The sequence below is a fragment of the Cornus florida genome, unplaced genomic scaffold (genome assembly GCF_030987335.1).
Source record: "Cornus florida cultivar Cherokee Brave unplaced genomic scaffold, ASM3098733v1 CherokeeBrave_3.0.0_Hap2_Chr04, whole genome shotgun sequence".
Lineage (NCBI taxonomy): Eukaryota > Viridiplantae > Streptophyta > Magnoliopsida > Cornales > Cornaceae > Cornus > Cornus florida.
Genome location: NW_026775574.1, coordinates 77,254,059 through 77,279,831, shown reverse-complemented (window position 1 = coordinate 77,279,831; position 25,773 = coordinate 77,254,059). Strand labels below are relative to the sequence as shown.

General features: G+C 38.1%; 1 protein-coding gene across 17 annotated transcripts in view; it reads left to right on the top strand.

Annotated features, from left to right (window-relative positions):
• The window catches only part of LOC132303580 (inactive poly [ADP-ribose] polymerase RCD1-like), a 50,365-nt gene that overhangs the window by 14,248 nt on the left and 10,344 nt on the right, over positions 1-25,773 (top strand). Inside the window, exons 2-12 of one of the 17 annotated variants that reach the window (XR_009481290.1) lie at positions 8,634-8,742; positions 9,960-10,039; positions 10,161-10,252; positions 11,356-11,395; positions 16,698-17,950; positions 21,012-21,253; positions 21,698-21,810; positions 23,366-23,524; positions 23,658-23,753; positions 24,860-24,994; positions 25,195-25,299. Coding sequence is in view for 14 of the 17 variants with exons in the window: in XM_059800880.1 (XP_059656863.1) it covers positions 16,824-17,950; positions 21,012-21,253; positions 21,698-21,810; positions 23,366-23,524; positions 23,658-23,753; positions 24,860-24,958 (1,836 nt within the window). In the remaining 3 variants the exon portion in view is untranslated. Of the gene's footprint in view, positions 1-8,628; positions 8,743-9,959; positions 10,040-10,160; positions 10,253-11,355; positions 11,396-16,697; positions 17,951-21,011; positions 21,254-21,697; positions 21,811-23,365; positions 23,525-23,657; positions 23,754-24,859; positions 24,995-25,146; positions 25,300-25,773 lie in introns of all 17 variants that reach the window. The other 16 variants (XR_009481288.1, XR_009481289.1, XM_059800880.1 and 13 more) reach the window with 16 other exon arrangements.

Here is a 25,773-nt window from a genome sequence, read left to right as displayed (position 1 = left end):
CCGATTTTGGGAGGATTCATGGTGCAAGGATAGGCCATTGGCTCTTTTGTTCCCCAGTCTCTTCAGGATTGCTGTTGACAAACATGCTATGGTTGCTGATTGCTATCACCTTGATAGCGGAAGGCTATTTTGGGATGTGCGCTTCCGGCGAGCCTTTCAGGATTGGGAGTTGGATGATGTCACTGGGTTTTTAGCTCTCCTTTACAGACAGGAGGTGGAGGGTTCTGGTACAGATTCCTTGATTTGGGTGCCTTCTTCTCGGGGGATGTTCCAGGTTCGGTCCTTTTTTATGTGCCTATCTGATTTTCATGGTACCACATTCCCATGGAAGACGGTGTGGATGTCTAAGGCGCTTCTTAGGGTAACTTTTTTTGTGTGGACTGCAGCTTGGAGTAAGATTTTGACTTTGGACAACTTAACGAAGCGAAGGCATATAATTGTGAATCGGTGTTGTCTTTGCAAGAGCAATGGGGAGTCAGTGGACCATCTTCTGCTGCATTGTTTAGTGACTCATGATTGTTGGAGTTTGATTTTTGGATTGTTTGGAATTCATTGGGTCATGCCTCGGACCTCTCGGGAGTTGTTGGATATATGGAGGGGCCAATGGGTGGGGGCTCAGGCGAGAGTCTTCTGGAGGGTGACCCCTTTTTGGATTTGGTGGAGCCTTTGGAAAGAGCAGAATTGTAGATCTTTTGATGGGAAGGAGTCCTCTATTGGGATGCTGAAATTTTCTATTATTTGTACCCTTTTTTGTTGGGGTCAGGGGAGAGATTACTCCTCTCTTGAGGAGATTGTTGACTTCATGGGCTCTTTGAGTTCATAGATTTCGTTTTGTCTCTGTATAGTTTGGGACGCGTTCCCCTTTTGAACACTCTTTAATACATTTTACTTATAAAAATAAAATAAAAAAAAAAAATTGTTAATAAGAAGGGAAAAAAAAAAAAAGACAGAGAGGAGAACTAGACGAAGAGAGAAATGTAAACAAAGATAAGAAGAAGGGAGATCTAGAGGAGGAGAGAAAAGAAAGAAAGAAAGAACTGACGTGGCTTCGTCATTCATGTCTGCAACTAGGGCTTCATCTTCGTCTCACAATTTCATTCTATCGCTGTTCGGTTAACACTTTGACTCTTGGGCTTTCTTATTTTTTTATTCTTTTGTACAAAAGTTCCTTTTATCGTATGCTTGGGCTTTCTTTTTTGTTTATTAAGTTGCCAAAAGTACCCTTTTTGGCTTAAGAAATAGAACAATCGTATTTTTTTAAACAAATATCAGAGGCGCGCCTCACAAATAGGATGAGGTGCAATCGAGGTGCGCGCCTAGTAAACATCAATGAGTCTGGGATGACAACAGGCGCTAAACCTGAGTCTCGAGCCTAAGCGCGCCTAGGCACGAGCCTTTAACAACATTGCCCATACACAAGTGAGACGATTCATATGGAACAACACAATTTACGGTTCGGGGTACCCAGGTCGATCGTCATGGATAACGGCACCAACCTAGATAACCATCATGTGAGAAAGCTACTCGACGAGCATGGGATAAACCAGAAACTTGCTGCAGTAAAGCCATCTGCAGGGAAATGGCCAAGTTGAAATCATTAATAGAACGATCTTCAGCTGCATAAAGAAAAAATTGGAGAAAGAGAAGGGCAACTGATTAGATGAGCTCTAGAATGTCTTATGGGCCTATAGGACGACCCCAAGAAGGCCAACTGACGAGAGTCCGTTTGCCATGACCCCAAGAAGGCCAACGTCTTATGGTCCTATAGGACGACCCCAAGAAGGCCAACTGACGAGAGTCCGTTTGCCATGACCTATTACACAGAAGCAGTGATACCGACTGAGTAGGTTGTACCAACCACCCAGAGCATAACATTGAGCCCGAACGAGAATAGCAGGATGCTAGAGTTTAACCTCGATCTAATAGAGGAGAAGAGGGATGTAACAACAATTAGATTTGCATCATACTAACAAACTCTGACTAATAGCCACAACAAAAGGGTAAGACACAGGAGCGTCGCCCTCGGAGAGCTAGTATTAAAAAGGGTAGTAGGCATTGTCCCAAAGATGATGCCCCTATGAGAAGGGCCCTACAGAATCGCAGAAGTCATCGTAAACGTTGGCCGGAGGGCAAGTTGGCAAACTATGGAATGCAATCTATCTCAAAAGGTACTGCTAGTAGTATCGCATCATCAACTGATTTAAATTGTGTTCAATCTTCCTTTACTTGTGTATTCACCTTTAGCATGAATAAAATTAAGGAAGGCACGTGCCTTTTGTTGAGAAAAGAGGTTCTTTAAACAAAAAGAAGTGAAGTGGTACGTGGCAGAATAGTCGATCGCTAAACACTTGGAAAATTTTCAATGAAAGTGAAGTGGCAAGTGGCAAATTAGCCGATCGCCAAACACTTAGAAAATTTTCAATAAAAGTGAAGTGACAAGTGGTAGAATAGCCGATCACCAAACACTTGTAAAAATTCAATAAAAGTGAAGTGACAAGTGGCAGAATAGCCGATCAATTTTCAATAAAAGTGGAGTGGCAAGTGGCAGAATAGCCGATCGCCAAACACTTAATTTTTTGTTCAATAAAAGTGAAGTGGCAAGTGGTAGAATAACTGTTGCCAAACACTTAGAAAATTTTCAATAAAAGTGAAGTGGCAAGTGGCAAAATAGCCCATCGCCAACCACTTTGAAAATTTTCAAACGAAAACACTTGGCAGGAAAGTCAAATAAGAATTATAAACCTTTGGATTCAACAAAAAATTCTTCTGTTAATTGATCAGAGTTACATGTAGTCTTCTCTCTCTTACATCTTGAAAGGGAGAGGAGATAAAAGAAAATAAAAAAAAGGAGAGAGAAAAAATGAAGCTAGGCCGTGTCCTCAATGACCTCCACTTCATCAGGATCATGAGGGATAGGAGTAGCAGGGGCAGGAGCAGAATCACCCTTTCCAGCATAAGGAGGGGGAGGGGTCAGAGAGCCATCTGCAGCCTCAACCACCTTTTGCACTCGGCAAATAGCTCTTCAAGATCGCTAAGAAGAGGATCCACGCAGGTGCCAAGGGGGTCGATCTTCAGATCCTGGTCACAGTCATCCGGACCATCATATGCCATACCAGGGTCAGTTGGATCGCTATGGTCCATGAACCCATCTCTGTAACCATTGGCATAAAGAATGGTCCCAATCCGAGAGAACTATTCGTGTGTAGCCCAGGACCTCAAGAAGACAGACTCTCTCCCCTTGGAGTTCATCATTCTTTTGCTCCAAGGCAAGACGAGCAGCCCTCACTGCCTTTAGCTGACCAACCAGCTCAGCCCGAGCATTGTCTGTGGCAGTGAACTTCTCTTCAGCCAGTTGGGCCCGAGTCTCAGCCCCCTTCAGATCTTCCTCATCCTTTTTTACTCGGGAGGCTAGCCGGCTGACCGTTTTGTCACTATGCTTGATCGTCCTTTGCATGGCTGCAATGCCGAACAGAGTTTGCAAGGCCAATAAAGGCATCTAGAGAGTTAAAATAAATAAGTCAATGGGTTAATCCAAAAAAAAGAGAAGAAGAATTATGAATTGAAGTAGAAGAGAAGGGGCATTATATACCTCAACTGCTCTAAGGGGGATCTGGCGAAACATCTCCTCCCTGCTCAGTTTAGCTTGGGCCTCCAAGTCTTTTGGAGTGCACATATACTTGTAGTAGGCCAAAGCAGTAGGCCCATCCCTGAACATGGTGTCATCGAGAGACACTGTGGAGCCATAATCTCTAATGAAGACTTGCCTGAAGGGAATAGTAGCTTCGGCGTTGGGATAGACGGCATTGGGACCTCGAGGGGGTTCGTCTGAACGACATTCTCTGATCACTATCCCTTGACTCCCCCTCTGCCTTTGGGTTAACTCTTTGTCGTCACCCCTTGCATCTCCTTCGGCAACCCTTTTGCCTAGGGCTTTATTAGAAATAGCAGAAGGGGGGATGGGTAGCCTGAGTGGAGGTGGTCTGGGTGGAGGCAGGGAGAGATGGAGGGGCAGGAGAGCCATTCGGATCAACAAGTGCATGCCTTTCATTCCTCCTTGTCTTGCCAAATATGGGAATAGAAGTATCTTCCGTTGGTAGGATTGGTCCTGCTGTAGCTACAATCCTCCCTAACGCCTCTTCTGCTAGGAGAATGGAGACTTTAGGGATATTGTTCCATATGGACGACTGCAGAATCCTAAGCCTTGCTTTGCAAATCTAGAAGTCAAAGAAATCAGAAGAAAACCCAGGTGATGGGCAATGAAACCACAAAAATGTGGAAGGCACTTTTCACATGTGCACTCATAGGTGTGTTTTTTGTAAGGAGTAAAGTTTGGAAGGGCGCTCATCCCAAACTCCCTAGGTATGACAGGCAGAGGGGTCTGAGGCGACTTCCAATTGCCCCTAATAACAATAGGATTATTCTTCCAATTCTTGTCCAAATCAGAAGTGTCAATGCAGATCTTCAGATCGGTGATTGGATGGAGATGGTACCAAACGGCAATTTTTCTTGTCCTAATCATTTCGTAACAAAAGAAAAGGTCGAACGCGTCTAGTTGAAGACCTCGTTCTAGGTTTAAGAGTATCATGGCAAATAGGATCTCCTATAAAAGTTAGGATCCAGCTGAAGTGTGGCCAATCCTAGGACACTGAGGACCGAATGGAATAGAGGATGAAGGGGAAACCTAACCACACAAAGTTGGGAGGGGGTAAACAAGATTTCATCGTCTTCAAGGCCCCTCCCGGTGCTGACACCCTCGTCGTTCGAATAAAGATGAGTGGTGACATCGTCAGGAATGTTACAACGAATACGAAGGGCTTCGATGCTGATACCCATGGTAATGGGGAAAGGGTGAAAGAAAAAGAGAAGAGACTGCAAAGAGGAAAAACTAACCTTGAAGATGAAGAAAGCAGAAAGACAGAAAAGATTGCCGGAAAACGCAGATTCTTGCCGGAGGGAAGCTTGAGGATTGGAGTACAGACTACAGAGATTGCAAAGGATGAACTTGACAGTGACAAGAGATGGACAAAGCAACCTTCAATTTATTTATAGAAGCTTGAGGCGTTCACGTGGGGAGGTCAGGAGTCAAAAGCAATGATGGCGTTTCAGAAACCGAAGCACCTAGCACGTCTCGCCCGTACACATCCCCCCACACCGTGATGTCCTATCACAACCCTTGTCGCCGTCATTACATATTAATCTCGCCCTAATCATTATGGCGAGATTAAAGGGGCAGATGAAGAGTTGAGAAATACGAACGAGTCTGGGCCGGGCCAAATACAGCCCAACAGATCCGACCGACTGGGCTGAGATTACTCCTCTCTTGAGGAGATTGTTGACTTCATGGGCTCTTTGAGTTCATGGATTTCGTTTTGTCTTTGTATAGTTTGGGACGCGTTCCCCTTTTGAACGCTCTTTAATACATTTTACTTATAAAAAAAAAGAAGATCCATAGCTTAGGCCCAAATTGTATTTAGTCAACTAGTTAGTGTAAACGGACTGCCCCATAAAGGAAGAAGGCCCACCAACCTACAACCTAGGGGCAAAATGTAAGAAATTAGGGCAAGTGTAAGCCTTTATAAATAGAAGCTAGAAAAGGAAAGAGAGGCAGATTGTTTGGAGTGTGAGAAAATCTTTTCCTAATATAGAATAACATTTTCTTGCATCTTCAATAACCCTCCTCATTAGCCTATTGAGAGCCTGCATCGCCATAATAAATAGGAGTGGATACGAGTGTCCCACCATTGCAATCCTTGCGAGCTGCCAAAGTACTTGGTGGGGCAACCCACTAGGCAGTCTGGAATCTACACACTAGCTGGCAATCAAAACTGAGACCAAAATCTGAAATGCTCCTTCATAAAGGAATCCATTAATTTTATTTCAATGCTAGATGGCTCCATGATACTGAAGCATGGTAAGGCGAGCAAGAATTAGATATGTTATCTTGTGTGGAGGCGAAAATAAAAAACTTCAAAAAAAAAAAAAATTGGTTCAAACAAAAATAGTGGAATTTCGGTTGGCAAATAAAGCAACTATAGAACATAAGATGGCCAAGTTAAAAGAAAGTCCGTATCATTTGATAAAGCTGTTATGGATGACATGGAGCTCCAGTTGAAGGAAGTCTGGAAGAGTGAAGAATAATACTGGCAAGAAAACAGGTGGAGATTAAAATACCAAGGTCTTCTATATGAGAACCATGAAGAGGAGAAAGAGGTGTAGAAGATTTTGGTGCAAACTAGCATAACTTTCCTGAAGAAATCAGAACCATAGCCGACTTTGATGTCGTTATGGTTATGTTTTTGTTCATTACAGTGACGTATTTCTTAGTGGTGGGCATTTGATCCGCCAATCCGCGAGTCCGATGCTTTCGGATCGGATCGGATTGTTAGACTCACGGATTGGTGGTGGATTCAATAATTTGGAATCCATAGTTCACGGATCGAATTACGGGCCAGGCTGTTAAAAATTCGACCCGATCCGTGAGAGAGATATATATTCTAAGAACGTATTAGTTAATGATCGTGTAAATTAAAATTAGTTAATGATCATTTAATGGCTTCTAAGAATGTATTAGTTAATGATCATTTAAATGTATGAATTAATGTTGATAAATTGAAATTTTATCTATTGTGCCATGGTAAAAAAATAACAATATTGGGCTATTTGGAAAACTTCAATGTGTGGATCTGATCTGTTATTCCACGGATCCGATCTGATCCATTATTTGGATTGGTGGCGGATTCAAAATTTACCAATCCATTGGGACCAGATTGGATTAGGATTGATGCCTAATCCGATCCTTGGTCACCCCTAGTATTTCTAAAGAAAAAGAGGTTTGACACTTTGATGTATGTTGATAATATTGTCTCCAGGATGTCATATGTTTGTTTTATATAATATGTGATGGTCAATTGTCCAAAATGTGTTTACCCAAGTGTCCAAGATGTGTCGGCGAAGTGTCCAAGATGTGTCGGCCAAGTGTGTGAAATAATAAAAATTATTTTTAAATTTTGACACGGCCATAAAGTGTTGGACACGTGTCCAGAAGTGTCCATGTAGTGTTAGTTTCGGACACAGACACAGACACAGACACGGCGCTTTGTGGAAGTGTCCGTGCTTCTTAGGTCGTTAGTAGAGCATTATTGTATAAATTTACAATTTTTTAAGACGTGTAATTTTAAATAAGTAAAATAACAATTATTAATGTTAGCAGCCTTCCGTCTAAGCTCTTTTTCTGAAGTGGTCTCTTACGTCATAAAAAGGATCACTCTTTGCTGGCTCCACCAATATTCCTCTACTTATTGGAAGAACCAATTTCATTTTGCTTGTACCTCAGAATATATTAAAGGGGTGCAAAAATTTTGGCAGTTCTTGTGATAACAGGAGGGTGCAATATTCTATCTTCTATATATTTTCTTCATACAGCCGACAACCTAAGAAAAATGAAATTAGTTACCATCAAAGACTGTAACATAGTGGTATCTCCTCTACTTCCCAGAGTGTGCGTGAGTTTCTTGCTAATGCAAAAAGAAATGTTTCATCAATTTTTTTTTTCGCTGCACTTTCCTTTAGAGCATGTGGAGTTTACTTTTGGGTAATGTGGATGATTTCATTGGAGAAATAGCAGGAGAAAGTGATAAGATGTGCTTTGCTAAAAAACCTGGAAATTTTGACCTTCATATTTTTACCATCAATTCTTCTATTAGTGAACGTATAACACAAATTTGGATATAGATGCATGTCCTGTGTTTGAGGAGTCAAAGTTTGTGGAATGAGAGTTCTTTTTACCATGGTTACTGGAAAGACAAAGAATTCTAATTTTACCTCTCTTTTATTTATTTATTTATAATTCTTATAATTATGTATCCCTATAGCCAAGCAGTTAGACCCACAGCTCCTAGAATGCAGGAAAACAAGTTTAGTTAGACATGATGGTTGATGATAGATGCGTTCCATTGCCACCATTTGATAGTGCTTTTGTCTTCTTTATTTATGTTGTCCTTTAGGTAACTGGCTGTTTCATGTAAATGTAGAATAAAGCAGTTTTTGGAAATGTGCAATAAAATGAGATAGCTAGTTGTTGGTTTTCCAAAAAAAAAAAAAGGAAGGAAAATAAGAAAAGAAGAAAATAAGGAAATAGCGTAAGGAAAAAAGGAAAATGTGATTTCCTAGCCTTGCAGATTTTGGGTGCTAGGAGAGTTGCAGCAAGATCAAACCTATGCGTCTTAAGGACTGATGGGAGGGAATAAATAAGAGTGGTAAAAGTATATACTGAAAATAAAATAAACAAAATAAGTAAAATAAATAAAGGATGAAGTAGAAGAACCCAGTATCACATCATTGGTTGGCTGGCTGGTGTAACTGTGAGGCATGGGACAAATTTTCTTTAAAATACGTCCTATTAAGAAACTTTTATATGCATTTTTTCATCTAAATTTGGAATCTGTGTTATGGCCTTTAAGAAACTTTTATGTGTATCTTTTCATTCAAAGTTAGAACAGGTATTCTGTCTCTTTTGATGCAATCGTAAAGTTATTTGTTATTCTTCTTGAATTTCGCATGTTGAAAGATTTTGCTTTTGCTTCTTTCTTAATGTGATTCTAAATGTTCACAGTCCTTTTGTTTTTCTAGTGTAGATCCATCTCATTTTGCTATCTTGGTGAAGACTCAGATATGAAGTTCACATAAATACTGTTATTTCTACCAATAGATTCTGATGCTCATGTACTACTTTGTGCCTTAAAGGTGCGGCCAAATTGTTTGACCCATTAAAGAATTTTATTTTATTTCATTTTTTTGTTTTTCAAATAAAGAGCAAGTCAATCCTTGAGTTTTTTTGATACTTTTTCTTGAATATTTATATGTTTTGTTGTTATTATCTAGAAATATTACTAATGGTTTTAGGTTAGGCCATGGAATAGTTCCACAATTGGCTAGCTGCATAAGGTTACGGATCCAATGTGGTTCTCCTTCCTTCCAAATCACAATTTGGTAGCACCATAGGAAAATACCACAATTGGGTAGTATTTGATTTGATACGTGCTGCTTTTTTTTTTTTTTCATTCAAATTATTTAAATTGGCGGCCCCTAATATTTCTTATGAATTTTCTTGTATTTTTTTTTCTTATCTATCTCTTCCTAGATGGCTTTAAGTGAAATGAAGCAGGACCTAATGGGATAGGAAATTTTGGGGATAAGGATATCTATATCACATTAAATGACCAGCGGTGTAGAATATTAGTAGTTGTGCCCTTGCAGTTTTCACCAAGATAAAAGTTATATGGGTAGCGTTATGCTGTTGTTCTCTTTATGAAATGAAATTCACTTATGAATTTATCTTCCGAAAAAAAAAAAAAAAAATTCACTTATGAATATTGTTCTATAAAAAATATTGTTATTACTCGCTATAGGTTCTGTCTTGTCAAAATTTTTTCCCCCCCTACCGTACGTGTAACTAATGACATTTGATAAATACTTAAATTGCTAGTTATTTTTGTAAATCAAGTCTATTTGTATTTTGATTTTGATTATTTAGGGAAACTTGATGTTTTGTCCTGTCATGGAAATGTTACCGCAATTGACCAGTACCTGATTTGGTCCCTGATTGCATGAATGTGGTATCAATATATCATTGAATTTGTCAACTCCAAAGTTTTTTTTCATCCAATGTCTACCCATATCTTCCTCTTTTTTAAATTAAATTTAACAGGACCTACGATTCTGGGAGAAAAGGTAAAAAATTACTTTAGCATGTTTGAAGACCAATACAACTCTTCTGTACTCAACAAATCCGTCTTCTGATTTTTATTGTGTGTGTGTGTGTGTGTGTGTGTGTGTGTGTGTGTGTTTTGGGGTGGGGTGGGGGGAATTGGCTACGTGAATCCTTTTTCCTTTCTGCTGTATCTTAAGGTGTAACTTTACTTAAACTAACGGTATCACATTTTTCCCTGAACCTTTGTCAGCTTTTCTCTTCTCCTTTCCCTAGTGTTATGTCAATGCGGATTATTTCACCGTCTCACTGCTGTTGCTATTGGTCTTTGTGGTACAAGAATAAACTATCTTTGTTGATTTTCTGTCATTTTTGACCAATTGATGCTTCTCAGCACTCTAATTGAAGTACTTATTTGATTTTGTTTTTGTCCATCTCAAAATTTGTAATTCAGGCTCACTTAATTTTTGGGCATGTTGTTTCTTAGCCGCACAACATTGGATGGTCTAGCAAGTATTTTATGGAATTTACTGTACAGTTTTGGAGGTATATTTATTTATTACACTATTTTGAAAGCAATTTATTTTATCCAGTGTATGCCCTCACTTTTTAAATCCCCCCTATGAATAAGTTAGTCTATGTAACGAAATTGTTTCAGTTTTTTTTTTTTTGATAAGTAAAAATAAATTTTTTTTTTTGATGAAATTGTTCAGTTTTTGGCTTATCTTGACCCTTGATTTTTGCGAATATACCCAACCCATTTGTGTTTCTAATTTTCTTATATGTATTAGTCCTACTTAACTTTATTTTAGTACATATACATGTTATAGTTTCATAAATTGAAGCACTATCATCAGTAAATAGCACAAAAAATGGAACTTCACACTGAATGGCTTTTGTCATTTCACCTATAGAAGCAAAGAGTTCGTGGCACCTTCATTAATTGGAATTTGTCTTGTTTATCCTGCAACTGTTGTTACAATAGTTACAATAGATACAATTCCACCATTCATATCCTTCTATGTTGTGGATACATCTATTTGTGGCTGCTGCTTCTTTCTCTCTCTTTTTTCCTTCCTAAAACCCACCATTTTATTTTTAGTAGGCGCCTTATAGGTCATCTCTGGATGCATAATAACCACTTGGATATCTTTTTTATTTTCTCTACACGTTTTCCGGTTTCCATTTGTCTTCAAATTAAGTAAATAGTTTTAATTGTTAACTTCAAGTCTTAGTTGTTGCTTAATCACTCTTCCGTAGTTTTGTTGTGTCACTCATTATTGCAATACCATAATAATTGTACATTTTTGAAACCCCTTGTTTTTATAAATAGGTACTCATAATTTTTTTTTCTCCTTTTTGGTTAGTTATTATGGTCCTATTAAACAAAATTTTTTTTAAGCTACGACACACCATCTTTCTTAAGCACTTCCAAGTATCAGTATATGATTAAGGCAAATAGAAAGTAAACGGAGGGCCTTACATGGTTGGTTTCCTTCTAGATGTGAATAAGTTGTCCTTTTAATCATTGTGTTTCTTTTTTCATCAATCCTCTAGTGAAGGAGAAGAATACCAATCTTATCTTTAAGCTACTTTATATGTCAGTTTGTCTTTTATTTAAGCCCCGTCTTCCCTGTTGTACATTTCAGGTAAGGTGCATATTTGATAGCAGAAAAATCTTGCTTTCAGGTAACATGAAAATTGGGCCTTATTTGTTACCATGGTTATTCCAACCATTTATTGATTTTAGTATCTGAAGGGACATTAGTTTTTTGTGACTAATAATTTAACTGGATCAAAATTTTATTTCTGCAAGCGCGCACACAAGTGCAAACATAAATATATACATTCATACGTGTATATATTTATTTATTTATTGATTTCATATTGTTATTGATTTTATGATGTAAGCCCTTCACAATCAGGTGCTCACTAATATACTTCTGGATTTGACAATTGGCTAATGGTAGAGGATGTTCAGTACAATGGATGTTGGTGTCCTCGTGTGTTTACTGTTTAATGCTAGCCACTTTTGCTCAAGAAGTTTATCTAATTCCTATGCAAGGGTCTTGGTAATATGATTTTTCCAATATTTGTTATTTGTTAACAGTGCCTAACTGATTAGGATATAGGAATTTTGTAAATTGAAATTGTTCTTAATCAAGAGAGAAACAGAGAGAGCAAAATCGTATTCTCTTTGTATATAAAAACATATTACCAAGACCTAATAAGCCTATGTAGGCTTATATATGTTACAAGGTTTACATAATAATAAGCCTAAGATATGTATCAAAGGGAGTTGAAGAATATTCCTTAGCATTATCAGAACGTAGAATACGAATTGGACATCCATATTGAGTTTTGATTTCTTTGCGAAATTTTTGAAAAATTAAAAATAACTTAGAACGATCTTTCATTAGAAACAACCAAGTCAGGCGAGAATAGTCATCCACAAATGTCACAAAATAATGAAATTTATTGATTGAAGAATGTTTTATTGGACCCCATACATCTGAATGAACCAAATGAAAAGGACTAGAAACACGATTATTAACCCTAGACTTGAAAGACACGCGATGATGCTAACTAAGTTGACAAACTTCACATGACAAGAATTTCAAATAACTAAGACTAGGAACTTGACGCTTCAAAACTTGAAGTGATGGGTGACCAAGGCGACAGTGCCACTGGAATGGAGACAGAGAAGACTGAAGAGCCACAGGAGAAGGTTCGAAATCAAAATAATATAAGCCACCGGCTTCATGTCCCGTACCAATCTTCTTCGTCGTCTTGAGATCCTGAAACACATAAGAAGTAGGATCAAATATAACAGAGCACTGGAGAGATTTAGTAAGCTTACTGATAGACATTAAGTTAAAAGGAAACTGCGGAACATGTAAAACAGACGAGAGAGACAATGAATCACTAAGTTGAGTTGTCCCCAAACCTGAAACCTGAATGGATGAACCATTAGCAAGAGTAACACTTTGAGAAGTAGGTACAGAATGAAAATCAGATAGAAGAGAAGAACATCCGGTCATATGATCAGATGCTCTAGTGTCTATGATCCAAGGATTGCGAGTGGAAGACAATAGACATGCGTGTGCAGTACCTGACTGGGCAAAGGTAGCCGTGGAAGATGAATTAGATGCCTGCTTATAAGACAAAAACTGAGTATACTCATCCCGTGGAACATGAACTGTATCTGATTCAGCTACATTGTGCGATCCAGAAGCGACATCATTCGGAGAAGAGGAAACTTGATTTGCATAACTAGATGGTTTCCCATGAAGGTCCCAACAAAAGTTCACAGTATGATTAGAAAGACCACAATGAGTACACTTTCTTAATTCCCTGCCACGGCCACGTCCTCCACGTGAATCACGATTACCACGGGCGGAGCGTCCCCCACGACCTCCATGGTAAGTATTATGTTCACCCTTTGAAACTACCAATGCTGAACGCTCACCACTCTGTCCAGTATTCAAATTTGAGGTATCACTTGCTAGTGTAGCACGCTGAAGTCGAGAAAACACCTGAGCAAGAGATGGAAGTGTTGGACTGCTCATAATCTGTGCACGAAAAGGCTCATATGCTGATGATAAACTAGTAAGAAAACGGACAACATTAAAGTCCGCACGCTGTTGTTGTATACTGCAAACATTAGCAGTGATGGGTTGATGCATATTCAGCTCTTCACAGACTTCTATAACTTTGGAATAATACTCTTCTATACTTTGAGTACCTTGTTCAAGATTGAAGTACTGTTACATAGCTCATAAACACGGGTGATATTACCTATCCTAGAATATAACTGCTGCAATCTATCCCATATCTCCTTGGCTGTATCCAAATAAAGTAACGTTGAACTAATTTGGGGTTCAATACTGTTTATCATCACAGAGATGATCTGAGCATCTTCCTTTTCCCATGCATCAAAGGAAGTATCAGTTGCCTTGAGTTTCTCTTTAGTCAAATGAGAACCAAGACCTCTGCCTTTGAGAAAAATGGCTACAGATTTGGCCCACAATATGTAATTCTTCCCATTGAGCTTAACTGAAGTCATGGGAGAATTAAGACTGTTCGTGGGTGAAAGCAAATCTGAAGTTGAACTTGAGGCCATGTTGAGTCCAGCAAAATAGAGAAGAAAAAGGAGAGAAAACAAAAATTCTGTATTCTGGCCGAACCTGGAAGCAGGTCTGTAACGGGTCGGATTTTGAAACCGGGTCGGATCCTGAAGTGGATCGGATCCTGGTACGGGTCGGATCTTGGAATCGGACCAGATCTGGACTATCCCTGGTTTAGTAAACCGGGATTGGAATAGCACAACCGTGTTGCCAAACACGGGTCTTCTTCTTCACTCTGTCACAAACTCCGGTAAACAATACGGCGGAGGCGACGGCAACCCAACCACGAGCAGCGGCCGAATCAACTTCCGGCCGAAAACCAATCTCACCTCTGCAAATCGAGATGAAGAAGCTTCTGCCGGTGACGACGAAGAAGCCAGAGACGACGACCACCAAAGAGGAGCTACCGGTGACGATGAAGAAGGTAGAAACGACGAACACACTTCAGATCTGATTACGGTGAACAAGAAATTGCCGACAGAGACATCAAAACCACATTCACGATCTGAATCACGATTGGAATCGTGATTCACCACCAACCCACCTACTAACTCTCACACTCATGATCATTGTGCTCTGAGACCATGTTCTTAATCAAGAGAGAAACACAGAGAGCAAAATCGTATTCTCTTTGTATATAAAAACAACTTACAAAACTTAATAAGCCTATGCAGGCTTATATATGTTACAAGTACATAATAACACAAACAGCCTATTAACTAAACATAATTACATAACGATCCACTATTATATATATAACTTCTAACAGAAATCAAATGTGGATTAATGTGGATAGGAGTGTAATTGTCAGACTTTGCAATGACTAGAAGAATAAAATTAGTTCTGTTTCTTTTTCTTTCTAGTGAGGAAATGTAATTGTCACACTTTTTTCATTTTATTTTGTTTGACAATTGTATTCTTTCATTGAGTTAGCAATTTATTAACCAAACAATAGAAAACAAACAAGGAAATATTGACAATTGTATTACTGTTTTTAGATTGTTCTCTTTGAAATACCTATCTGCTCCGGATCAGACAATAAAATGTGTGAAAATACAAATAGAAGTAGGTTGGTATTTGATATGCAGATAAATGCATAGTTGTTGAAATGCATTTAAACTTTGAATGGTAGCCCTGGTCTGCATTGTGTCGAACCCCCCCCCCCCCCCCCCTGTTGTCCTTAGTAAACTATTAATAAGCATACTGGTTGTCTGTTGACATTTCACTTTTTTCTGCTGGGTAAAGCCATCATATTGCTCGTAAGAAAATCTAATCTAGATTTCTGCTTAATCTTTGGCACTGTGTTACTGCTTTTTGGTCCAACTCATAACTATTACTAGCAAGTTTGGTAGCATCACTGCAATCCTAGGAAGCACGGACACTTCTACGAAGGAGCCGTACTCATGTCGGACACCGACGCTCCTCGGATACAAGTCCGACACGTCATATACGTGTCCATAAATAAAAATTAATTTTATTATTTCGGACACTTCGTCGACATTTATCGGACATTTCTAACACAAGTTTACTCAGTAATCTTGAAAATAATATGAATACTATCATGGCAAAGTAATGAAATGATGGTATATATGATATAAAAATTATTACAATAATGAGATAATTTTATTTTCTAATTAATTTCAGAGCAACTCTTAGTATAGAAATTATAAATGAATTAAAGTTTTATAATACTATTACTGAATAGATGTATAATATTAAAAATTTAAATGATTATGAGCCGTGTCCACGCCGTATCTGTGTCCTACGTTTTTAAAATTTGACGTGTCGACATATCCGTTTCGTATCGTGTCTGTATCTCGTGTCCGTGTTCGTGCTACATAGCTGCAATCCCTCTGTGCCCGAAACCCCACATCATCACATGTCTCTAGCTTAATCACTACTATTAGCTCATTTAGAGCCATTTATAGTTGTTAAAGGCTTGAGGCGTCAACGGCCTTTTGGAGCCTAAGCGCAAGGCGCCCTATAAGGCGTGAGCCTGATCGAAGTAAGGCGCGTGTATATAATAATGCATGTTTAAACATATATTATTATATATATTCAGAATCAAGGAGTAATTGCAGTTAATGTAAGTAGTGAACCATAAATTTATGAATTTTGTCAAATATTTCATAAGGTTAAACAATACAACATATGATATAGAACCTTTTAATTTAGTAGTCATTAAGTAAAAAAGAAATTGAAATGAATAAATGATTAAAAAATACAAGACATGCCTTTTTTGAGCTTGGAGCCTACTAAAAAGCGTGAGCCTGATTGAAGGAGCCTGGCCTGTGGTAGGTTGAGGCGCTCAAGGTGAGCCTTGATGAGACTGGGGTTTTTTTGGAGCCTAGGCGCGCGTTTAACAACCATTGCTATACTGCTAACTCCCTTTACCCAAGTCCTTCTCTGCCATTAGCACCAAGCACCATTGCATTGCTCGTTTCTATCAAGCATCTTGTTTGTTGTCCGCTTGTTATTTTTAATCACACTCATGATGCCACTTGTTGGAATGTTTTTTCTCTCTCCTAAAGGAGGGTTAAGTACAAGTAATCTACTGCAATTTTTTCCAAGGTTTACCGACAAGTTTTATTGGAATTGACAACATCTATTTGTGTTGCAACTAATAGTGATCATTAATTGGTATATGTTTTTGTTGCCTGAGGTTTTCCAATAATTGTCAATGGCATGGTTTCTCTGAGACATTGCCAAGATTAAGTTTTATCTATCTGTTATATTTTACTTTTGGTTTTAAATCTGCGGAGAACAATTGATCCTTATTTATCACTAACTTATGTACATACCATCTCAAGAATTTGTTTATTTCAAAATTTCTTGTATGTTTTAACGGAGTCGTTATTGGCCAGGGTTTTGCCAGTCATCATCAATTGAATTGTTTCTCTAAGACAGATCCAAAACAGAGTGTTGTATATCGGTTATCTTTGAATTTTTGGCTTTCATTCCGTGGATAGGGATTGATCCTGTGGGTAGAAATGGAAACAAAGTTCGCAAAGGTATTGGATAATGGCCGTCGTGTTATGCTAGACTTGAAGAGAAAACGGCCAACCCGATGTGAAGCAAATTTTCCTGGAGCATCTTGCATGGTGTTGCCACTGCAGTCCACCTTGAATTCTTCCATTCATAATCTTGGCAAGCAGAGGAAATTGGATGGTACCAAAATCAAGTCTGTTGACTGTCTTTCTCATTTTAGAAGATCTTTGCTTCAAAATTATTCAAATTTTACAAAAAGTGGCCCCCCACAACGATTGTTGTTTTATCAGAATGGCAAATGGACCGATTTTCCTCAGGATTTTGTTTGTTTAATTAAGAACGATCTTCAGGTGAAAAAGGAAGCCACTGAGGTGGAGTATAATGGTCATTCTTTTCTGCTTGACTTTTTGCATATGATGCGGCTGGATCTGAAGACTGGTCTTCAGCAGCCCATCGCGTGGATTGATGATGGAGGGAACTGCTTCTTTCCAGAGATCTTTTCTCATGATGACGAACTCCACAAGAGCTGCTACCATGGATGTGAGAATGATCACAAGAACCAGTTTTCAGATCCGCATGGGTTCCATGATATCGAGCTGAAGCTGGAAATCGAAATAAATGGATCAGAATTTTCTAAGTTGAAGGAATCTAGTGGCGAGTCAAATGTTCTTGTTAAACAAATTGAAGTTGATAAACAGCCTACTCGCAATCATTGTGATGTAGAAGTCGATGGTTTTCCCAGAGCAACTGTGGCAAAAGTCTGTGAGGCGTTTGGGCAAAATCAACGGATAGAAGAAAACTTGGTCTCTGCACATGGAGTTTTGGATTCCAATAGTGTGCGGGAAATGTTTTCCAGGGGCATGAGCTCATTTACCAAAGCAAGTATTGTTGAAATATTTTGTGGTTCAAGTACCATATTGCAAGCTCGGTTGGAGATGTTCCAGAAGCAGGTTGAGATCACCAAAAAGTATCGTGGGGATGCAAATGTTCAGTATGCTTGGCTTCCTTCTTCTGGAGAAGCAGTGTCTAGCCTTATGACATATGGGCTTGGGCACCCCGGACCATCCAAATTTAAGCCGGCCTACGGCGTTGGTGTTCATCTCGCACCTGCAAACTGCACTCACACTAGGTCGGAGTTTTCCTTATCTGCAAATTTATTTAAACTGTAGGAGTTGTGTGCAAATATTTTTTGCAGTGCTTGTAGCATATGCCTGCAAGGAGATAAACTCTCTTTAATATTTGCAATGCTCATGGCAGTTGCCTGAAAGGAGATTAACTGTCTTCTTGGAGGAACTTGCTACATCCACCAAAAAATAAAAATACTACTTAGCTTACTGAAGGGCTATAGGATTTATGAATGCTATATACACTTACGCTTTAGGCTCAGTCAGATTCTATTGTTGAGCTAGCATACTCAGTCGGAGTACAATGCTTCAAAGATTATGAGTTCCGATATGGAAGTTATCAAGATTAGCCTTAATGATTTTTTTTTGTTTTTTCAATCTATGGATCACGGGGAAGAATAAATATATTTATATATTAGAAATAAAATATTCCATATTACAATAATTATAAACTACAACAGCAGAAGAGAAAAAAGTAGAGTCTGGGCTGAAGTATAATTTCTGAACTCTATATATATTTTTGAAAATAGAGAGAGAGAGAGATTCTTACCATTTTCTTTGTGATCTCTTAGAATTTTAAACAGTAATAACTATAGAAAGATCATGCTTGATACTTGTCAAAAAAAAATAAAAATTCATGCTTGATAAGTTACATTTAAAAAGCATTGTGTTTTTTTTAATATTTTGACCTCCATATTGTTGAAACTTTTCAAAGAATTGTACATACTTTATATTTTAACCTTTTTTGAAAAATTGTACATGCTTTATAGTTTAACCCTTTTCGTTTTTTTGTTCTTTCAAAAACCCTCTTTTATTCACACACGCGTGTTGGCGGTGTGTCCACATTGTTTCCGCAGTGTGTAGGCATGTTCCTCACGTGTTCAGGGTGTGTCCCTAGCTCCGCAATGTGTTCAAAAAGAAAAATATTCGGACACTTTTTTGGCGTGTAACCCACATGTCAGGCCGTTTCCGACTTGTGTGTCTGACACTTCTACCTTTTAGGCTTGTCCATGCTTCTCATGACATCAAAGTAAAATATGGGTAACCGCAAGTAAGATTGAAAATGAGTCAAGCTGAGCGGTGTAGTGGCTTGTGAACGTAGTAGTAGTTTGACTCGAGCAAAATCATTTGAATGTAAATTTACACAATCTGTGCGCGCGCGTGCCCGTGTTTATATATAATATGCGGTGTAGTGGCTTGTTCAAGCTTGGCTCGTGAATGTAGTAGTAGTTCGACTCAAGCAAATTCATTTGAATGTAAATTTACGCAATCTGTGCGTGTGTGTATGTGTGTGTGTGTATATATATATTTAATATGCGTGTATATGCTGGATGGTCAAGATTTCTGTGTGTGTGTGTGAGAGAGAGAGAGAGAGAGAGAGAGAGAGAGCAAGCGAGCGAGCGAGCTAACCTTCAAGTTGTTGTAGTGTTGATGGAGTATAGTTGATGGAGTATAGTTGATGTTGCGGTCACCGATGAGTGGTGTTCGACTTGCCAACCAAGGGAAGCTTCACAGGCACAACTTCTGTTTGGGGTGTGGCTAGTATTGGTTTGTAAGGATTGAAAATGGTGATAAGACTAGGATTACATATTAAATATATATGATGGGCTTGAGGCTTGAGAGTAGTAGTCATGGGCTTGACCCGTGAGTTTTTAACTATTAAGAGGAATGAAGCTGTTTGTGTTGGATTTTGTTGGGCTCAACTGATGAGTGTAAGATGATTTAAAATTTAATGGGCCTTTTCATATGTTGGGCTAAACATATCTCATATCTTTATATAATTACACACACACACACACACACACACACAGTCCAAAATGAGCTTGGTCACGAACGAATGAGCCGATTATATATATGTTTGAGCTTATCTTGGCTTGTTTAATAAATGAGCCTAATAATTTTGTTCAAGCTTGGTTCATTTAGAACACAAGCCGAACCTATGTCAAGGCCGAGTCTGAGCTGTTCGCCTATGGCTCAGTTTATTTAGAGCCTAATTCCAAGGGAGTGGAAGAGTTGGTAAAGAACTAAATATAATGTGGAAGTATTGAGTTTGATTTCCCTCACTTGAGTCCGGCTCAAGGTAACTTGGATTAGAATTCGTATAAGGCATTGGGGCCTGCAGCATGTTCAGATAGCATTGTTGCTCTAGTCCAAAAATGAAAATAAAATTTAAATAAAGTGAAATATTTTCGAGGAAATAAAAATGAAAAGTATATTTTCAAGGCCTTGGAGAGGAAGATGCATATTTGATCAATGTATAGAGCGACTTGTTTGATATATTGTGCTATATGGGATTTCCCCCCTCTTTCCCAATTCTACCAAAAATGATTAATCAAATCATAAAAAAGGTTGGGAGTGAGTGCAGTTTTGGGTTATTATAGTAGTATAGCTAGAGCACTGTTGTGGGTATGGTATTAGTCCTTGTTCATTTTTACTAGAGTAATATATTACATAAATCGGTATAATAGGATGACTTGTCGTTCTTGGATTTGGACATGGCTTAGTTGGATCTTTGTGCAGATTAAGACCAGAATGTATGTGTCTACTGACACTGCCAGATATTCCACTACCTTTTACGTGGTCGCATCTAACATGTATAATCTTAACTAATACTGGTAGAATGATAAGGTTTATATCTGTGTGTGTGTGTGTGTATGTTTTTTTTTTTTTTAATAAATAATATCAGCATCTTAACTTTTATTTTGGTTATGGTTAGCTGGGGATGGGGGTCATCTTGATTCATGTTCTTATTTGGTCATTTGAATTGATAAACATTGATCTGGACATGATCAACCCATTGGATTCGCTTGCCCCTTTGTAGATCTTTAACATGACTAAGTGGTTGCTATTTACTACCAACAGTTTGCGTGTTTAGCACTGTTTTTGGCCACTCGCCTTTTGAGGACCATGGAACTTTTATTGTTGGTTGCTTTCTTTGTTATCTCTCTCTCTCTCTCTCTCTCTCTCTCTTCCTCTCTCTTTGGTGTTCTAATATGTAGCTGTGTTCTAATATGTAGCTTTTGTAAAGGGTTGTATTTCTTTTTTTTTTTTTTTTTCTTTCTACAGTGCAAGGTATTGTGATGTTGACGAAAATGGGGTACGATACATGGTATTCTGTCACGTAATAATGGGAAACATGGAGCTTGTTCAGCCTGGATCAAAGCAGTTTCATCCCAGTAGCGAGGACTTTGATAGTGGAGTCGATGATCTTCAAGATCCAAAACATTATATAGTATGGAATATGAATATGAACACCCATATTTACCCAGAGTTTGTTGTTAGTTTCAAAGTCTCTTCCAATGCTGAAGGTGATAATTTTACCGTAAAAAAATCTCATTTGTTTGATGGTCAATGCATTTATTCTCCCCTGCCAAGTCTGGTATTTATGTCGAATATTATATATGCTATAAAGTCAAGCTGTATGTGATTGCAACATGCAAACATAATTTGGATTGTCCAAGACCAATTAGTTTAACTCAAATGTCTAATAAACTTTGATGGTGAAAGTTCAGTTCAGTTCCTAGGAATTGTAATCAGGGTTTTCCTCCATCACCTCTGTTGGGCTTATGGATTTTTTTCATTTGAGGGATGCAGCTTCAATGGATCTCCTGGATCAATGAGATAGTGGCCTATGTCTTGTGTAGAAGATTGTATCCTTCTTTTTTGTCTTTGGACCTGAACCTAGTATATATTATTGTTTGTTTGATTTCTTTTTTAGCGCTTGAGCACTTGTACTTGTATTGTATCTGCAGGGTTTCCGGTTGGAAATGAGGGCGAGTTTGATGTCTCAGGGGTCTCTAGTTGTAAGGGGCCTCAGGTTCAGTTACAGTTAGGTTCATCTCCAGCTGATTCTCCAGCTGATTCAGTAAGTACCCTGATTTATCAGAAAAAAAATTCATTGTGCTTTCATCTTCTTTTTTGTTCTTTTTCTAGTTCTTATTTTTTCTCTTGACTTGTAATGCAAAGTTTTGAATGAGGATCTATAATAAGTATGAGTTTTATTAATACCAAGTAAACTAGATGTGCTGCTTTGATGGTTCATAAGGATGATTTGCTGAGCTCAGCATCCATAGGCTGGATTTAAATTGTGGGTTTGAGTGCTGCTGGCTTGGCCTTTTTTTTTGGGGATTATGTTAAATGGTCTGAATATGTTGAGAAGTCTTAGTGTTTATGACACAGGCCTTGCACGGAAATGCAAAATCCTGTTGCATCAGGGATTGGTTTCCCTTTTTCGTTTTCAAGGCATTTGATATTGTTGGTAAAACATGTGTATTAGGTGGTGAAGTGCTGGGAGGTGCTATGAATTAACAGGCGTGTTGGCCTGATTCCTGCTCAAATTTAATGAACTTTATTAGTTAAAACTTAATTGCTAGTTATATACCAAGAATATTAGTGATGTATTTTCTTCGTTTGTCTTAATATGACTTATTTATTGCCTGGGTCTCTGTTTTCTCTTCTCCCCTTCTCTTGGTATAATCTAGGTGTCCTATATGAAGATGGGGACTATACGTGATCTTTGTGAGAAGTTGGAGTACTTTGGATATGCTTTAATGTGTGGAATAAATGTCAATGCAGTAACAATTGGATGTGGAAAATAAGGTGTGGGATGGTGGTAGTTTTTTTCAATTTCAAGGAACTTTATAGTACCACGTCTTAATGTTCTTTATAATACCGCGTCTTTGTTATATATCTTAAGATTAATATAGCTAAGCGGTAAATTAGTGGTTTGGTGTTTAAACTAAATCCACTTTTCCATTCTCTCTCTCTCTCTCTCTCTCTCTCTCATGCGCACGCGCGAGCGTGTATACATCTGAATGCGATATGATTATGTTCGCGTTTGCACAACGTATTTGTATATTTCATCCAAATGCTTAGGATACTAACCCTCGTTAATTAACCAAAGCAATTACTTTTGCACAAACTTATTTGTATATTGCATCCAAATGCTTAGGGTACTAACTCTTGTTAATTGACCAAAGCAATATCTTTTCTTTTTGGGTCAAAAAGGCATGTGCTTGAAGCACAGTTACTTAATACAGAAGACTAATTGCTTGATTGTCGAGCTTCAGCCTGCCTGAAGTTCATTTTGGTTTGGTTGAGGGTGTACCAAGCTCTGATCTGGTATTTTCTTCAGGCTGTGCTCTGGTTAATCTCAGCCCTCACTGCTTTGCTTACTGGAACTGTTCTGAAATTCTAACCATCACAAGGAAGTTTGTGCATTGTTTACATGCATGGAGTGTTCGTGCTAGAGTTGTTTGGACAATCATTTTCTCTGTCCCATCACCAGTACTTGTTTATCTGATGTTCACTTGATACTTAATGATGGCTTTGGTCTGTGACTTGTAGGATTTGATGTTATTGTTGCAAAACTTTCCCTGTTGTTTAACATCTGGCATTCTGTCTGTCTTTCTTTCCAACAGGTTCCAGTCGAGAGAACACCAAAACAAGATGCTAATCTTGGTACAAGGACCACTCCTAAATCCCCTTGGATGCCATTCCCTGTGTTGTTTGCTGCCATCTCCACTAAAGTTTCCCCTGAAAATATGGAACTAATTAGTTATAATTATGAGGTGTTCAAGGTATGTCAAGTGAGATTTTATCTGTTTCCTTCTCTTGTTTGGGTTGAATTCTTCCTTGACATTTTTTTTTTCTCTTTCTTTCTTTCTTTTTAAATGTTTTTTTTTAAATAAAAAATTTATTGATATTTCTCAGAAAAAGAAGATGAGTCGGGATGACTTTATTAGAAAGTTGAGGTTGATAGTCGGAGACACTTTGTTGAGGTCTACAATTACAAACCTTCAATGCAAGGTAGGGTCTGTACTCTTTTGTGAATTAATTTGTGTGATTTTTTTTTCTTTTAGGTTGTACTATGTGGTTATCTATCGCTTCTGATATATTTCACATTAAATTAATAATTCCAAGTTCTTAAGCATAACATTTGCTATGTATGAGATCTGGGCTACTATAGACGAGATTGTTAATTGACCTAATTTGTCTTCTACATGGTTAAAGGGTATTTAAATATTGAACTACTGAATGCACCTTTCCTGACTAGCTATGTTTTTTTCACAAATAAATTTTTGCTTAGTTGTTTGTGGTCCTCATTCTCGTCAGATGTTTTGGGAGGTTTCTTTTTGTGGCCTATCTATAGGTATGTTTGGCTTGTCATTCTTACCAATTGAAATTTCAATGATGTCATCAACCTTTTCACTGAAATTTGGAGAATACCAATAAGTTGCACACCTAGGATAATTTTATTTTTTTTGATAAGCAAACTTCTATATAGGTTTAATTTCATTTACAAGTGTGAGCTTATTGTTTGTTGAGGGCTTTATGAATTCAAGCTGTTGGGCCTGCTCATTTCTCTCTTGGCTTACAAACTTCTTTCCTGGGTGGTAGGCTGGCTGATCTATCTATTCAAGAGGGAGGTTAATTTAGAATTTTAACAAAAATCTCCCTGCCTTCGTGCATGTTACTCCAAGGGCCTGTCATTCCTTTTTTTTTTTTTTCTTTTTTCTTTTTTTGTCAAATTTGACGTTGGAGCTATCACCTTCGATGAAGAATTTAAAGGAATTTCAATTTTTTTCCAAAAGGAGAAGTGTAAAAGTGTGCTTTAGTGGAATTGTTAATAAGATAGCATATATGTTTCTATCACGATGATGGCTTTTGCGGGCGAGGAAAAGCTATTTTGGCCTAGCGATTGAGATGACAATTAATTTAAGTCCAGTTGATGCTATGAGTGGTGTCAACGGGGGCCAATCTGTATTTATTACTAGATGAATACACCGTTGATTTCTTTAGTGAGTGATGACATAATTTAATTGCATACAAGATTTGGATCCAAGGAAAATAGATTATTTACATGCATAATTTTACCTGTGGAGAAAGGAACTAATTCTCGCTGAACCGTGTAGGGGACAGTCTCAGAGGTACAAGAAAAAGAAACGTTTTGGTGTTTCATCCTCCTCTTGTTCATTTCTACTAGACATGGGGGATATGGCCTTGTATCATAACCATTCTATGTTCTGGAAGAACCTAATGGAAGTCAGGTAATCATGGTTGAAAATGTGAATTTTAAAATTGGAAATGGGAAAACTCTTGAGGCTGTTCTTAAACCTTTGGTGGAATGGTACCTCTTAGTCTTTTGGCCATAAAATTTATAGACAATTTGACCTTTCAAATACTGCTTTGCTGAGTGAAGTTATTCTCAATGGTTATTGGAAGAAACCTGAGCTTCGTGATGCTGCAGCTGTGAGAATATTTGGAACTTAATTTCTGAAGTCAGAATTTTCAAGGTCCTGATCAGATCAGCTGGAAACATGGCAAGGCCTCTTTCAAATCCTTTGGAAGCAGTGTAGGTACCAACTCCCTAAAAAATCTTGGTCAAAGCTAATTTGGAATGTAGGTGGACCAGCTGTGTAGGTTGTTTGGGTCTTCAAAATAAAATTTCTACTTTGTCTAAACTTTAGAATAGAGGTATCTGTGTAGTGCCTGTGTGCCATAATTGTATGAGGTACTCTAATATAGTAGAGCATATTTTCTTCAGTTGTGCATTTACTCAGGGAGTGTGGAAATGGTTAACTGACTTCTTTCAGTGGAATTGGGCTTCTGTGAGGAGTTTTGATCAGTTGGTTGATCAATCTACCAGAAATAATCAGAATTATAAATTACTGGGAATTGTGTTTACAGCGACCATTTGGCAAATTTGCTGGTGCAGAAATCAATCACTTCACAGTGGTGCTTCCCCAAGTGCTGCTAAGACTGCCAAGCAGATCATTTGGAATGTGTTGGACCCTATGGGTATCTGGTTTCAGGATCTGGGTTCTTT